At 41.6% G+C, this 16,304-nt stretch overlaps 1 protein-coding gene across 1 annotated transcript in view; it reads left to right on the forward strand.

Moving 5' to 3' along the window:
* Nucleotides 1–73: 73 nt before the first annotated feature.
* MORC2 (MORC family CW-type zinc finger 2) overlaps nucleotides 74–16,304 on the forward strand; it is a gene marked incomplete in the record, with an annotated part of 92,981 nt that continues 76,750 nt past the window's right edge. The window contains 4 exon segments of the mRNA XM_034791492.1: nucleotides 74–485; nucleotides 9,155–9,208; nucleotides 10,477–10,511; nucleotides 13,006–13,074. Of these exon segments, the coding sequence (XP_034647383.1) occupies nucleotides 418–485; nucleotides 9,155–9,208; nucleotides 10,477–10,511; nucleotides 13,006–13,074 (226 nt within the window).

A 16,304-nucleotide genomic window follows, 5' to 3' on the forward strand; every position in this document is an offset into this window, starting at 1 on the left:
AGGGGCAACAGGGGACTCCGGCACGTGCTGCCGGGGCGGCGAGCGGGAGCGGGGCTCCTACGCGGCGGCGGGAGGCGAGAGGCGGGTGGGGCCTGCCGGGGCGTTGGCCCCCGTCGGCGGCGAGGCGCGGGCTCGGGGCCCGCAGCGGCGTTGGCGTGAGCGGCTCCTTCCCGCATGGCGGCTCCGCCCGGGGCAGGTGGCGCCTCCTGGGACGGGCCGTGACGGGCGGCGGGGAAGAGGTGGCCGCGGAGACCTCGAGGTTCCCGCCGAGGCGCGCTGGGCGGGTCGGCGCCGCGGGGGCCGGCGCTGCCTGGGAGGCCGTGACAGCGGGGCCGGGTTCGCAGAAGAGCCCGCTTGGCCCTGCCCAGTGTCCGCCTGAGGTGGGGTGTTGGGGCTGCCAGGCAGCCTGGGCCAGCCATGGCTTTTACCAATTACAGCAGCCTGAACCGGGCCCAGCTGACCTTCGAGTACCTGCATACCAACTCGTGAGTATCGTGCCGAGCTGCAGAGCCCTGCCTACCGTCCGCTAGCCTGGGCCTGGAGGTGTCTTTTCGCCTCTGTCGCCTGGTGGCGGTCAACCCACAGTCACTCGTGGCCAGTCTTGAACTTTGGACACTCATTTTACAAAGAACCGACGCCAAGTTGCCTTGCTAATCCAGAAAGGGTCCCCAGAGTCTTCCCGTCTCCAGGCTACTCTACAGGGTTTGTCGAACAGCGGCTTCAGCTGCATGAACATGGTTTGTATTTTCAGTATAATTCAAGTCAGCTGGAGCCATTTATATCAAACCAGATGAAACTCAATGGTGGATCTGAAGGAATCTAATATTTATGCCGCTGCCAGGTACTCGTCTTGATCATTCAACCCAACAGCAACAGAAAGGCAGAATCCTTTAGAGGTGTCTTCAAGAAAGAAAACAGAACAGTTGAAAGCAATTTACAAGAAGGATGTTCTTTGTGTCTGATTCCTCTGTGTTTGATTTTCTCCCAAAAATAAACTGATATTAGTCTTTTCCCTGAAGGTTCTGTAGATCACAGGGTAAGGAAGACATGGAATAATTTTTGCACATACATTGTGCCTTTCACTCAAGGATCACAAAGCATTTACAAATATTAAGTATCACAACACCTCTAAGAGGTAGGTAGGTATTCTACCCATTGTAAAGATGGGTAAACAGAGGCACAGAGAGATGACATGACATGTATGAGATCATACGTCAGTAGCAAAACTGGGAATAGAATCCAAGAGTCTTAACACTTAGGCCCCTGCTTTAAATACGATATGCGCTCTCTCACTGGAGCATTTATTAACAAAGGGACTCTTTTTGTGTATCTGCTTATATGTGTATTGTTTTAGAAAAATATAGGCACTTTACCTAAATATCTGATATTGTAGGATAACTGTGGGAAAGTGCAGAACGTGGAGCGAGATTGGAAAAAAGTGGACTTCCTAGAGTTTATAGAATGTGCTTTTCCGTAGAGTGATTTGCTATGAGAAATCATTCTCTTGTTCTCTCTTTCTTGGTAATGGCTGTTTCTCCTTTACGTTTTGTTTGGCTAGCACTTGAATGTTTTGTTCAGTTGTATTTTTAAATACAAGTTTCCTTTCTGCTCCCAGTTGGCTATCAGGGATTGTTGTGTTTTAGTATAGTGTATTGGAAGTCCAGAAAAAGAAAATGTTCTGATAGAGCCAAAGAAGATTCAGCTGTTTTGAGTTTGGCTATTTTCATCTGTGTCTAGAACAGTGGTTCAAACCCTGTTTACCATTGTGGGCTGCATCCAATACTACCTGTATGGCCCTGAGGATGTCACAGGGGTTGCAGTTCTGTGCTGACTGGTCCGCAAGTTGAGAACCACTGGTCTAGAACATAACTGGTGTTGCTCCTGGAGTCAAAGTGACACTGGTATTTTAGAAAAATCAAATTTGGTATACTGACACCTGTCAGAAACCTGCAGATTGCAAGTAATCAGCTGTGTAATGCTGTCTAGGAGGGAGGGAATTCCATCATAAAGCATGAGATTTTGTTGTCCTTACAGTAATATGTTTGGGGATAACAATGCAAACTAGTGATGGATTCTCAGCATTCTGGTCAGTTGGCCATTAGAGGAACCATCCCTCTTTGTCTTTATGACCCCTTTGTAGAAGGGGGAGCAAGTAGAAGAATTGACTATGTCTGCTTGTGTTACTAGGAGAAATATAGTGCAATGGTTTTGATGGTTTGTTTCCTCTGGCACCTTTTTCAAATACTGAGGCAAAATGGGAGTGAGGGAGCCTCAATGGTATGCTATGGCATCATCTGGCTCCTTTAGACTTCTATGGATAGAGCCAGAGCACAGAACCTTGACTGAGTTTTACATTGTTTAGTTCTAAATTAAATTGTGAAGTTTTTTATTAATTGTACTGGAAGAGAGATGGACTACTTGGCAAAGTTTTGAGTATTTATAATGATTGCTCTTGGCAAATGGGAATTATTTTCAACCCATGGATGATTTAAAAAAAAAAAAAGCAGTTAGAGCTCTTGGGCACAGGAGAAGATAATAGTGGCACTATATCATCTGAGGGACAATGGTGCTGCGATTCCATTCGTTGCTTTGCCCTATAACTGGTTTAGTTACTTTAAATGTTGTGTTAGGTCTTCTGGTTGGTGTATGAGGACTGGGAGTTGAGACTTCTGAGTTCAGTTCCTGGTGCTGTCATTGACTAAGTGACCATGATGTCAAGTCGTTCCACCTCTATGGCTCAAGTCTTACCAATCATGAAACGATTAAAATATCCAACTCCATGGCAAACTGGATCTAAATTGTGCTGTGAGGCCCCAAGATTTTGCAAATCTCCAGTATGGCAGATTGGAAAGTCTGCAGCATCTGCATTTCAGCTACAAAATGGAGACTTCTAATAAATATGAGATTGGCTAGTACAGTCATTACAGTGATGCATGTTTATTTTTATATTAAAATAATTTTATGCTGTCATCACAGTTTCAGTTCTTTAATATACCATGGATTTTGCAGTGCATAATTGCATCATGGAAGGTATTAGGAGGGAAGATGGAGGTTTTGGAAAATAGGTGAGGCACAATTAGGGCTTTTGACATCCAACAAGGGATGAGAAGCATGTTGAGATTGTGGGATAGGTACCTTAGTTGGATGTTTTCCCCTAAAATGATCAATAGTAAAATCATTTAAATAGTGACATTTTAAATTTTAATCTGTTTCAGAATTAACTCTTTGAGATGAATGAAGCATTCATCTTTCAGAACCATGGTCTCAGGCAGTTGCAGACTGAGAAAGACAGTGTCATGTTTTCATGGTTGTTTTCACAGTCACGAGAGCTAGAAACTTTTAAAATGACAGCTTAGATTTTGAAGCACAATCTCTGGCTGCAGAACTGAAAAATACATAGTTCCTGATTATAGCTGTTTACTTCATAAGATTTGTCTACTAGGAAAATGAATTGTGGTTTTAAAAAAACCCTCAACCTGGCGTGAACTATTATGTTTTAATTATCACGTTGCTAAACACTACTTACCATTTCAGGTAGATTCATGTTTTTAAAAGGGTTAGCTGGTCACCATTAGCCATGACCTAAAGGTCAACCTTAGGGGTCATGGCTAACGGACTAACATGTTTTTAAACATCACCTGGTGAGTTTGACAGCTTGCTAATTAAAGCATTTAAGTTGATATGTTTTTAAATATAACTCACTTTTCCAATATAGACAAAACCTAAAAGTTGTATTAAGGCTTGTAAAAGACCTTTGCGATCCTTTCATGAAAAGTTCAATGTAAGGGTGAAGTATGGCTATTATAATTAACACTTAATTACGGATCCCTAATACAACAGATGCTTTAAAACTTTAATAAGATGGTGTTTTTTCCTTTTTTAAAAAAAGTTTAAATCTATTAACTATTAAACTATGAGATTGGCTAGTGCAGTCATTACAAACTATTAAAAACTATGAGATTGGCTAACTTGTTAACTTCCTGGTTAACTTGTCTCTGTATGCTTGAATGTGTTTGTAATGCATAGTTGGTTGAAACAATTTGTTAAAATTTGTACCACTAAATTTATCTTCGGAAATAAATCTTCTAATGGCACCCCGCGGTCAAGAGTTAATATTTATGGCCAATTTAAAACGAAAGCTGGCCCTTTAACTAGAACTGACCTGTTAGACACAGTTAGAATGGCAGTCGTATATTTAAGTGGAGCAAAAGTTTTATTTTTTTCTCTAGCAGCTGCTCACTAGATTTGAGAAATTAAAAAAAAAAATGCAGATTCTTTACCTATTAAAAGTATTTTCTGCCTACAAGTGAAGGATACAATAAGCCAATGTATGAAGGTTTTGTTACAGTAACAAAAAGGGAAGACAGCTTTGTTTGCTAACAGGATGCTAAACTCCCAAAGTAGAATTTGGTGCATTGCTGGGACCACCTTTGCTACAGAGAAGTTGACTTATCAGTCTGTGGTATTAATTAGGTGCCCATCGCTTCTGCGTACCTGTAGGATCAGGAATCAGATTGGTTGTTAGGTAGGATAGGGTACTCTTCCAAGCTCCACTCACAAAATAAGTCCTGTTCACTTCAGATGTTGCTTTCAATAGACTGTGCAGATGTTCAGAATATGATCACACATGCTTTCCGGGTTCCTTGAATTTGGCTTTCTTTCAGCATGATCTGACTACATCACACCCATGGCACTGTTGGGTTCCTTAGGGCTTGGCTCCCTCTTGGTGGTGCTCATTTTTGAGTAGGAGATGGTAGTAATATAGTACTTTCCCAAGCCCACCCTTTCGTGCTCTCAAAATGAACTGTCCCTCAGAGTAGATTTTGTAGATCTTCACAATATATTTCCTCTTCTTACATGATTTGATTGAGCAGTGAAATAGCTTAACAATGAAGACACTTAAAGTAGAGACATCTGAGTAAATATATACACTGAGGTGAAAGGGATAGTTCACACCTCTCAGAGCTATTGTCTCAGACTCTTTGCAAGCTTGGGCAGATATTACTGCATCAGTTAGGTTTGATTCATGTTTTTTGACATGTTCTTTGCAACTGAAATAGGTCATGGGCTTTTTTCTGTACAACAAGAGGGCATCTTGGGAGAGAACCATTACACTGCCAATACATGCAAGGATAGATGGAAGTTAAGTACTTATTTGTCGGGTAGTTTTGACATGGAGGAAGTAGGCATGTTGTTGCTATGAATGAAGAGATTCATTAATAACAATGCAGATCAGCCTCTTGGCTTGGTTTTATAGTTAACGTTAGACTCTGGGGATCTTTAAGGTCATTTTGAGAAGATGCTAGTTCTGAGAGTAATAGTATATATATTTTTATACATACTCCAAAGAAATCTGCATATTTATATGCCCTAGCTAGTGATAAATATTTTTGGATTTCATTTCACTCAGATTTAGCAAGGTTTCGTCTCTTTGCCTCAGTTGATATGAGGGGATTACAGTGTTGGTAGGCATTCAGATACACTGTGATGAGTGCAGTGGGAAAAACATAGTTATTTAGAAAAGGATTAATCATTCTGTCGCTCCGTAGATTATGGTATGATCTGTTTTTTCAGCCCTTTCCTGTGATCTTTTTGTTTCTAAATCCATATTTACATCTTTTTAATTACACAGCAAAGCATATTCTCAAATATTTGATTCACTGAGTTGTAGTTTGAAGTGTTTTGGGATGTAGAGTCAAAGGTGCAGAAGTATAGTGTATATTAATTCCGACTCATGCATTTGCTTGTGGCTATCCATTATATGGAATATTCTCCAGATATATTTTCAGTGGACTATGTTTGTGGGTTTTTGTAATTGTCCTTAAATTGATAGGAGTACTGGAAATCTGTACATGAGGTAATTTCCGCCCTTTCTGTGGATTTAGCGTTTCAGTGCTACTAGTATTCTTGTGTTCTGTGCAAATTTTAAGCTTTTGTTCTAAAAGAAAATAAAGTTTCTAGCTCTTCTGGTTATGAAGAGAACCTTCCAAATGTAAACTGATACAGAGCTCTCATCCTTAGCCTGCAGGCAAACTGAAACAGTCTGAAAGATTGGAAGGGCTCCATTTGTATAAATGTAGTGATTCCTGAAAGCTAATATCCGCTTCTTCATTGCTGATCGCTTTAACAGAAACATCCCATCCTTCTACACCTATGGGTACAGCCTGAATACTACTACTTTTATTCTAATCAGAGTTCAGCTGATGGGTTAGTTCTGATGATTTTTGTAGTGGGATATGAAAGTTTAATCATAGTTGTTATGTCTGAGAGGCTCATTTGGACAAAGTACCTTTATAATTATGTGTTCAGTGTTAGGGCAGTCGATTAATCGCAGTTAACTCACGCGATTAACTCAAAAAAAAAAAGTCACGATTAAAAAAATTAATTGTGATTAATTGCAGTTTTAATCGCACTGTTGAACAATAGACTACCAATTGACATTTATTAAATATTTTTGGATATTTTTTCTACGTTTTCAAATATTTTTATTTCAGTTACCACATAGAATACAAAGTATACACTGCTCACTTTATATTATATTTTATAACAAATATTTGCACTGATGCAAGGATAAAATAAATAGTATTTTTAATTCACTTCATACAAGTACTGTAGTGCAATATCTTTATCATGTAGATTTTTTTTTTTTTTGGTTACATAGCTGCACTCAAAAACAAAACAATGCAAAACTTTAGAGCCTACAAGTCCACTCAGTCCTACTTCTTGTTCAGCCAATCGCTAAGACAAATAAGTTTGTTTACATGTACGGGAGATAATGCTGCCCACTTCTTATTTACAATGTCACCAGAAAGTGAGAACAGGCATTCACATCGGACTTTTGTAGCTGGCATTGCAAGGTATCTACATGCCAGATATGCTAAACATTCATATGCCCCTTCATGCTTCGGCCACCATTCCAGAGGACATGCTTCCATGCTGATGACACTCATTTAAAAAAAAAAAAAGTTAATTAAATTTGTGACTGAACTTGGGGGAGAATTGTATGTCTCTGGCTCTATTTTACCCACATTCTGCCATATATTTCATGTGTTAGTAGTCTCAGATGATGACTCAGCACATATTCATTTTAAGAACGCTTTCACTGCAGATTTGACAAAACGCAAAGAAGGTACCAATGTGAGATTTCTAAAGATAGCTACAGCACTCGACCCAAGGTTTAAGAATCTGAAGTGTCTTCCAAAATCTGAGCGGGATGAAGTGTGGAGCATGCTTTCGGAAGTCTTAAAAGAGCAGCGCTCCAATGCAGAACTACAGAATCCGAACCACCAAAAAAGAAAATCAACCTTCTGTTGGTGGCATCTGACTCAGATGATGAAAATGAACATGCGTCGCTCCACACTGCTTTGGATTGTTATTGAGCAGAACCAGTCATCAGCATGGACACATGTCCTCTGGAATGGTGGTTGAAGCATGAAGGGACATACGAATCCTTAGCACATTTGGCATGTAAATATCTTGCGAGGCTGGCTACAAAGTGCCATGTGAACATCTGTTCTCACTTTCAGGTGACATTATGAACAAGAAGCAGGCAGCATTATCTCTTGCAAATGTAAACAAACTTGTTTGAGCGTTTGGCTGAACAAGAAATAGGACTGAGTAGACTTGTAGGTTCTAAAGTTTTACATTTTATTTTTGATTGCAGTTATTTTTGTACATAATTCTACATTTGTAAATGTAACTTTCATGATAGAGATTGTACTACAGTACTTGTATGAGGTGAATTGAAAAATACTATTTTGTTTTTTATAGTGCAAATATTTGTAATAAAAAAATAAAGTGAGCACTGTACACTTTGTATTCTGTTATAATTCAAATCAAGATATTTGAAAATGTAGAAAGCATCCAAAATATTTAAATAAATGGAATTCTATTATTGTTTAACAGTGTGATTAATCATGCGATTAATTTTTTTAATCACTTGACAGCCCTAGTAAGTGTTCTTGTAAAGTTCAAAGTCAGAATCAATAAACATGCATTTTTTAGCTCTACATGTAGCCCAGTCTATACTGGTCATTGAATTTAACCTGGGGAGGAACACCATTCATCCAGTTTCTGCGTTTCCCCTAGTTTAGCTGAAGTTTTCACAGGGTCATAGGTAGTCTGCATTTGAAAACCGATTAGCTTTTGAAGATGCATCACCATGTTGGATGTACAGCGGAGATTTTACATCTATTGGTCTTTGACAAAAAAAAATGAAGGCTTTAAAGAAAAGGGAACAAGCCAGTAAAAGACTCGGAAAAGACTTTCTGGGAAAAGACTGCAGCAGAGCAACCAAGTGGAATGTTACAATTTTGGATTGGGAACCTCTTACGAATGATGACAGTTAAGAACTTTGCACTCAAATATTCTTGTCTTCAGGATTATAGTGAATTGAGATTCAGTCAGAGAAATTTTGACATTGAATTCCTCAGATCATATGATGAAACATACCATGCTGGTTCATGATAATCTTTTTCTGGATTAGCAACAGCTGCAGCCACTGATTTCTCTAGAAAATATCATCTGATTTGTGCAACAGTAGTAAGCATATGAATGCATACCAAGTTCATATTTATTAGAAATTTAAATCTTGGAATTTGAAGAGATGCTTTTAAGGAAAAGAAACCTCCAATCCTGTGCAGTTTAATCATTGCCAGGGCAGGTTTTATTAGTTGTCGTTTAAAAGAACCAGTTAGTATAATAAGTAATCAAGGAGTCACATGAATTGATTGCTTCTTGATAGAAGAGTGCCAGTCAATGAGTCACTGTTTTGACACCTTGTAATAGGGGGAACTAATATAATTTTCTCCTTAGCTAATACTCTTAATGCCACTACACAAAGATCATAGTTCAGATATTCTTGATTCAAACTGCTAATATTATTTAACCAGTAGCTGTTTTATTGGTCTCCTGTTTTTGATAGGACTAGATGACCTCCTGAGGTCTCTTCCAACCCTAATCGTCTATGATTCTATGAATAGTGTACCTCTGATCTCTAGTTTTGTTGCATTGATTGGCGGGGAAGTATGTTACAAATTAGGTAAAAACTTAAAAAAAAAAAAAAATCAGTTTGACATACATATTAAATTGAGAGATAGACAGTCTCTTTCAAAATTGCAGTAACCTTCCTGACTCTCAGTGTTTGACATTTCAGAACCACTCATGAGTTCTTGTTTGGTGCCCTTGCTGAGCTTGTAGATAATGCCAGGTATGTATTTGAGACTGTATTTGTATTGGGAGTTAATTAAGTTGCTGTGGTTTAACTAGCTCACATATTTATGGTAAGCAGCTGAGTGACCTTCACTACCAGTAGATCTTAAGAAGAAAGATGTAATACAGAAGCTTATGTTATAGCTGAATGGTGATGGTGCACCTGTATCCTACATAAGATACAGGCCCTGCCCAAGAGGAGGACGGGTCCCATCTTGAAAAACTGATAGTATAAACAGCTAGAAAACACACTGTGTGTTGGGAGACCAAGGAGGATCAATTTTATATCCTTTTTTCCCTAGCCTTTTGATGTGGTTGTGCATTGTTGTGCTTTGCAAAAGTGAATTTATGGCCATTTTGAAGAATAGGTCATCTGGTGCATTGGGATAGGGAGGGAGGTTCCAGACACGAAGGGGAGCACAGACTCTGAAGAACTGTTCCTTGAGGAGAAGGTAAGTAATGTAACGGAAGTATTGATGTCTTTCAAAAGCTGAAAGAAGCTTGAAATTGGAGGCTTATTCCATCGTGATGTACTAAGATATTTTTCCTTCATGTACTCATTTTTCGCTCCTAAATTGAGTGTTTATGATGGAATAGGTATTTGCATTGTAATCAGATTTAATTAGTATGCAGCATCAGTGTCTTGTGGTGGAGTTAAGTATCAGGGGGTAGCTGTGTTAGTCTGTATCTACAAAAACAACAAGGAGTCTGGTGGCACCTTAAAGGCATCCGAAGAAGTGAGGTTTTTACTCACGAAAGCTTATGCCCAAATAAATCTGTTAGTCTTTAAGGTGCCACCAGACTCCTTGTTGTTTTTGTGGTGGAGTTTGGATCCAAACAAGGGAAGGCCAAAAATGCAATAGTACACAAAAGCCTCTTGGATTTCTTTGAGGGGTGCTGACACTTAGAGCCTTAGGGAGACATGGTGGGTGAGGTAATACCTTTTATTGGACCAATTTCTGTTGGTGTGAGACAAGCTTTCGAGCTTACACAAAGCTCTCGAAGAAAAGTTTTATGTAAGCTCATCTCTCACCAACAGAAGTTGGTCCAATAAAGGATACTATCTAATTTGCTTTGTCTCTCTAATATCTTGGGACCGACGCGGCTACAACAACACTGCATACTTAGAGACTTGGATAGTTTTTGATTCATAATGATAGCTCCTGTTGAAATTCCTACTCATACATGCAAAATCCTCTCTGGCTCCTAGCGTCTTTCACCTTAATTCGCACTTTGGACGCTGATTGTGTTTTTGTTACTTTGTAGAGATGCTGATGCCACGAGAATAGATATTTACACAGGTAAGTCAGACTTGTCTTTTCCTTCGATGTCAGCAATGTCAGGAGGATTGCAAAATACACCCAGCAAATTACGGATTAGTAATGCCTTCAAATCCATTACATTTCTAACATCAAAAAATCATTCAGAAGGAGAGGTGTAGGAGGGTGGTGAGGGGAGTCTTGCATTGTCTTTAAATGGGTCTTGAATTCAATCAACTAGAATCCTTTACCAGACTAAAGGAATCTTATAGCGTTTAAGGCTAGAAGGGACCAATAAATCATCCAGTCTGACCTCGTGTAGCACAGGGCACCAACACCACCCAGCACCCGCGCACTAACCCAACAACTGAAATGAGACCAAAGTATTACAACCCACAGGAGACCAGATGTTCTAGTGCCAGAGCCCTCTGCAGTGGCAGGGAAATGATTCCTTGAGATAAACCCAGATAATCCTGGCAAGTGACCCGCACCCACATGCTGCAGAGGAAAGTGAATAAACCTCCAAGGTCACTGCTAGTTCTGACATAGGGTAAAATTCCCTCCTGACCCCGCATATGGTGATCAGTTAGACCCTGAGCATATGGGCAAGAACCAGCCAGTCAAGCACCTGACAGAGAGAATGCACGGTGTCATATCTGAGGCCAGGGCCTCCCCCAAGGTCTCATTTCCAGCTGTGACCATCTCTTAATGTTGTTTGCCCCCACCATTTCTGTTTGAAGACTGTTCTAGAACCTCATCCCTCTGATGGTTAGATATCTACTTCTAATTTCCAGCCTGGATTTGTTCCTGGCCAGTTTATATCCGTTTGTTTTTCTGACTACATTGTCATTTAGCTTAAGTAGCTATTCACCCTTCCTGGTATTTATCCCCCTAATGTATTTACAGAGAGCAGAAAACCCCCTGCAGCCTTCTGTTTGCTTTACTAAACAAGCCAAGCTCTGGGCCCTTCATTCCCCTGATCATCCTAGTAGATCTTCTTTGCATCTGTTCCAGTTTCAGTTATCTTTTCGGAACATAGGTGACCACAATTGTACACAGCTTGATTATTTTCTTCTTAGAAATTTAAAACATAAGCTTCCTCTGCTTGCTTTGATTTAGCATGTGAGCTTAGGCTACCTTCCTTTCCTGATGAAAGGTTTTGATATGGTCTCCCACAGTATTCTTGCCAGCAAGTTAAAGAAGTATGGATTGGATGAATGGACTATAAGGTGGATAGAAAGCTGGCTAGGTTGTCGGGCTCAATGGGTAGTGATCGACGGCTCCATGTCTAGTTGGCAGCTGATATCAAGCGGAGTTCCCCAGGGGTCGGTCCTGGTGCCGATTTTGTTCAACATCTTTATTAATGATCTGGATGATGATGGGGTGAATTGCACCCTCAGCAAATTCGCAGATGACACTAAGCTGGGGGGAGAGGTAGATACGCTGGAGGGTAGGGATAGGGTCCAGAGTGATCTAGACAAATTGGAGGATTGGGCCAAAAGAAATCTGATGAGGTTCAACAAGGAGAAGTGCAGAGTCCTGCGCTTAGGAAGGAAGAATCCCATGCACCACTACAGGCTGAGGACCGACTGGCTAAGCAGCAGTTCTGCAGAAAAGGACCTGGGGATTACAGTGGACAAGAAGCTGGATCTGAGTCAGTAGTGTGCCCTTGTTGCCAAGAAGGCCAATGGTATATTGGGCTTGATTAGTAGGAGCATTGCCAGCAGATCGAGGGAAGTGATTGTAGCTCTCCATTCGGCACTGGTGAGGCCACACCTGGAGTATTGTGTCCAGTTTTGGTCCCCCCACTACAGAAGGGATGTGGACAAATTGGAGAGAGTCCAGTGGAGGGAAACAAAAATTATTAGGGGGCTAGAGCACATAACTTACAAGGAGAGGCTGAGGGAACTGAGGTTATTTAGTCTGCAGAAGAGAAGAGTGGGGGGGATTTGATAGCAGCATTGAACTACCTGAAGGGGGGTTCCAAAGTGGATGGATCTAGACTGTTCTCATTGGTGGCAGATGACAGAACAAGGAGCAATGGTCTCAAGTTGCAGTGGGGGAAGTCTAGATTGGCTATTAGGAAACACTATTTCAGTAGGAGGGTGGTGAAGCACTGGAATGGGTTACCTAGGGAGGTGGTGGAATCTCCATCCTTAGAGGTTTTTAAGGCCCGGCTTGACAAAGCCCTGGCTGGGATTATTTAGTTGGTGGTGTTGCTGCTTTGAGCAGGGGATTGGACTAAGTGACCTCCTGAGGTCTCTTCCAACCCTAATCTTCTATGATTCTATGCAAGAGATTAATTTTTCTGTAATAACACCTACAATTTCATCTGCTCCTGTTTTTCCTACTAAGAGTTCTTATTGATGGTGTCTAATCATTTTGTAGTGGTACCACACACAAATCAGCTTGAAGTTTGAGTCCTGCTTGCTGTGCTACTCCAGTCATGAAAACTGTTTGGACACTTTTTCAAACAATTTTTAATTCCCCTTCCTATTTTTGTGTAATGGTTCTGTTAATTCTTTTCTTGTTGTAGAACGGCGAGAGGACCTGCGAGGTCAATTCATGCTATGTTTTTTGGATGATGGAGCAGGAATGGATTCAAGTAAGTGACAGGAAGTTGTATTTGCAGTGTCACACTGAGAAAAATAACTTTAATCCTTGCAAGTATTCTGCCAGTGTCACATCCCTATGGTTTTGATGGGCTCAATAGGTGATGCATGCGGTATAAAAACTTGGGTCAGACAATTAGAGCAGCAGGGCACAAGACAGAAATCGAATCTGATTATCACAAGGAGTCCATGCAAATCCATGTCACATCTGCAAGGGAGATTTAAGAGCCACTTTTTCCTCTGCCATGGAATCAGCGAAACTGTGACAAGAATAATTAAACCAGACTTCCTTCATTCTGCCTTGGACCCAAATATGTCCTGCTGAGAGGAGTTCTCTGCCTGCTTTCCAAAAATTCTAGCTAAACTCAGAAGTTTTTCCAGGACCAAGCAAATGGATTCTGAAGACCTTTCACAAGTCTGACTCAGGCACATCACTACAGGACTTCTAAGTACTGTGGGAAGTCCATGTAACCACATAAATGAATCCTTTACTTGTGATGAGTGACACCCACCTAGATCATCTGCTGATCCAAAGCATATCAGTACCACTCTTGGATAAGGTATTGGCTGCCATAAAACTTGCAATAGATTAACATGGGCTGCAGAAGATCTTACCAGTTAAAGCCCTGTCTTACTTCCCTTCTTTGAGTAAGGTTAAGAAAGTGGGGCAAAAAAGATTCCAGGAGCACCTAATATATCAATAACCTAGAAGTTTCTCAGTCATTTATTTGATTAAGGTTTGTACTAACTACATAAGGGCAGCCATCCCAGGCTCTGGTGCTCTTGTACAGTTTGCCAATTACTAGCAGACTCAACAGTTGATTTAGTGAGAGCACAGTTACAGCAGCAACCTATCAGCAAAACTACCTCTGAAGTGCCAACCTCCATCTTTCCATCAACTTCCTGTGGGCCAGGGAGACAATTGGGGTCTTAGTGTGTCCTGAAGATTAACACATGTTCGTCTTTTGGGCTTGGACAGAAGGCAGCCATCCATGTTAATATTTTAAGATTTACCAGCAGCTTTTGACACTGCCTCTCTGTACTACCGCCTTGTCAGGGTGACCTGGCAGGATGGGTGGAGTCACACTGAGCTGGCTAAGTGTCATTTCTTGTGGACATATCCAAGAGGTTGGTGGTTGGTTGCTAGTCTTCCCTGAGCGCTCTCATCTGTGGAATCTTGCAGTATTGAGACCTGTGTCTATTTTTCAGCATGATATTGAACTACTAGAGGATATTAGAAGATGATATGGGCTTCAGTAGTAGCAGTTCACGACAACATTGTGCATCAGACATGAATTATGTCCTTTGCCAACTGACTTGGTGCTTGAGTGAAAGTGTTAGTTCAACCTCAGTCTGGGAAGGATAAATGCGATGCTTGTAGGAAGGGGGGAAGTGCTTTGAAGAATTGAATGGAACCATGTCTTTGCCCTTTGAGAGCATCTGCCATTTCAATTGATATGCAGCTCTTACTGACTCCACACTGCCAGAAAATGCCTCTTCCTATCTTCAGCAGGCCAGAAGAGTGTGATTCTTTGTGATGTAGACCTAATCACAGTGATCTGTGTCTTCATTGCCTCCAGGCTGGATGATCACAATGGGTTCTGCCAGTAATGAAGGCCACATAGGAGCCATGTGGAAGCTCTACCTCGTTCATTATGCAGCAGCAAACTTAGAATCATAGAATATCAGGGTTGGAAGGGACCTCAGGAGGTCAACTAGTCCAACCCCCTGCTCAAAGCAGGACCAATTCCAAATTAAATCATCCCAGCCAGGGCTTTGTCAAGCTTTAAAAACCTCTAAGGAAGGAGATTCCACCACCTCCCCAGGTAACCCATTCCAGTGCTTCACCACTCTCCTAGTGAAAAAGTTTTTCCCAATATCCAACCTTAAACCTCCCCCACTGCAACTTGAGACCATTACTCCTTGTTCTGCCATCAGGTACCACTGAGAACAGTCTAGATCCATCCTCTTTGGAACCCCCTTTCAGGTAGTTGAAAGCAGCTATCAAATCCCCCCTCATTCTTCTCTTCTGCAGACTAAACAATTCCAGTTCCCTCAGTCTCTCCTCATAACTCATGTGCTCCAGCCCCCTAATCATTTTTGTTCCCTTCCGTTGGACTCTTTCCAATTTTTCCACATCCTCCTTGTAGTGTGGGGCCCAAAACTGGACACAGTACTCCAGCTGAGGCCTCACCAATGTCGAATAGATGGGAATGATCACGTTCCTCGATCTGCTGGCAATGCCCCTACTTATACAGCCCAAAATGCCATTAGCCTTCTTGGCAACAAGGACACACTGTTGACTCATATCCAGCTTCTCATCCACTGTAACCCCTAGGTCCTTTTCTGCAGAACTGCTGCCTAGCCATTCGGTCCCTAGTCTGTAGCAGTGCATGGGATTCTTCCGTCCTAAGTGCAGGACTCTGCACTTGTCCTTGTTGAATCTCATCAGGTTTCTTTTGGCCCAATCCTCTAATTTGTCTAGGTCCCTCTGTATCCTATCCCTACCCTCCAGCGTATCTACCACTCCTCCCAGTTTAGTGTCCTCTGCAAACTTGCTGAGAGTGCAGTCCACGCCATCCTCCAGATCATTAATGAAGATTTTGAACAAAACCGGCCCCAGGACTGACCCTTGGGGCACTCCGCTTGAAACCGGCTGCCAACTAGACATGGAGCCGTTGATCACTACCCGTTGAGCCCGACAATCTAGCCAGCTTTCTATCCACCTTATAGTCCATTCATCCAGCCCAGACTTGTTTAACTTGGTGGCAAGAATACTGTGGGAGACTGTATCAAAAGTTTTGCTAAAGTCAAGGAATAACACATCCACTGCTTTCCGCTCATCCACAGAGCCAGTTATCTCCTCGTAGAAGGCAGTTGGGTTAGTCAGGCATGACTTGCCCTTGGTGAATCCATGCTGACTGTTCCTGATCACTTTCCTCTTCTCTAAGTGCTTCAGAATTGATTCCTTGAGGACCTGCTCCATGATTTTTCCAGGGACTGAGGTGAGGCTGACTGGCCTGTAGTTCCCCGGATCCTCCTCCTTCTCTTTTTTAAAGATGGGGCCCTACATTAGCCTTTTTCCAGTCATCCGGGACCTCCCCCGATCGCCATGAGTTTTCAAAGATAATGGCCAATGGCTCTGCAATCACATCCGCCAACTCCTTTAGCACCCTTGGTTGCAGCACATCCGGCCCCATGGACTTGTGCTCGTCCAGTTTTT

This window comes from Trachemys scripta, chromosome 15 (assembly GCF_013100865.1).
Source record: "Trachemys scripta elegans isolate TJP31775 chromosome 15, CAS_Tse_1.0, whole genome shotgun sequence".
Taxonomy (NCBI): domain Eukaryota; kingdom Metazoa; phylum Chordata; order Testudines; family Emydidae; genus Trachemys; species Trachemys scripta.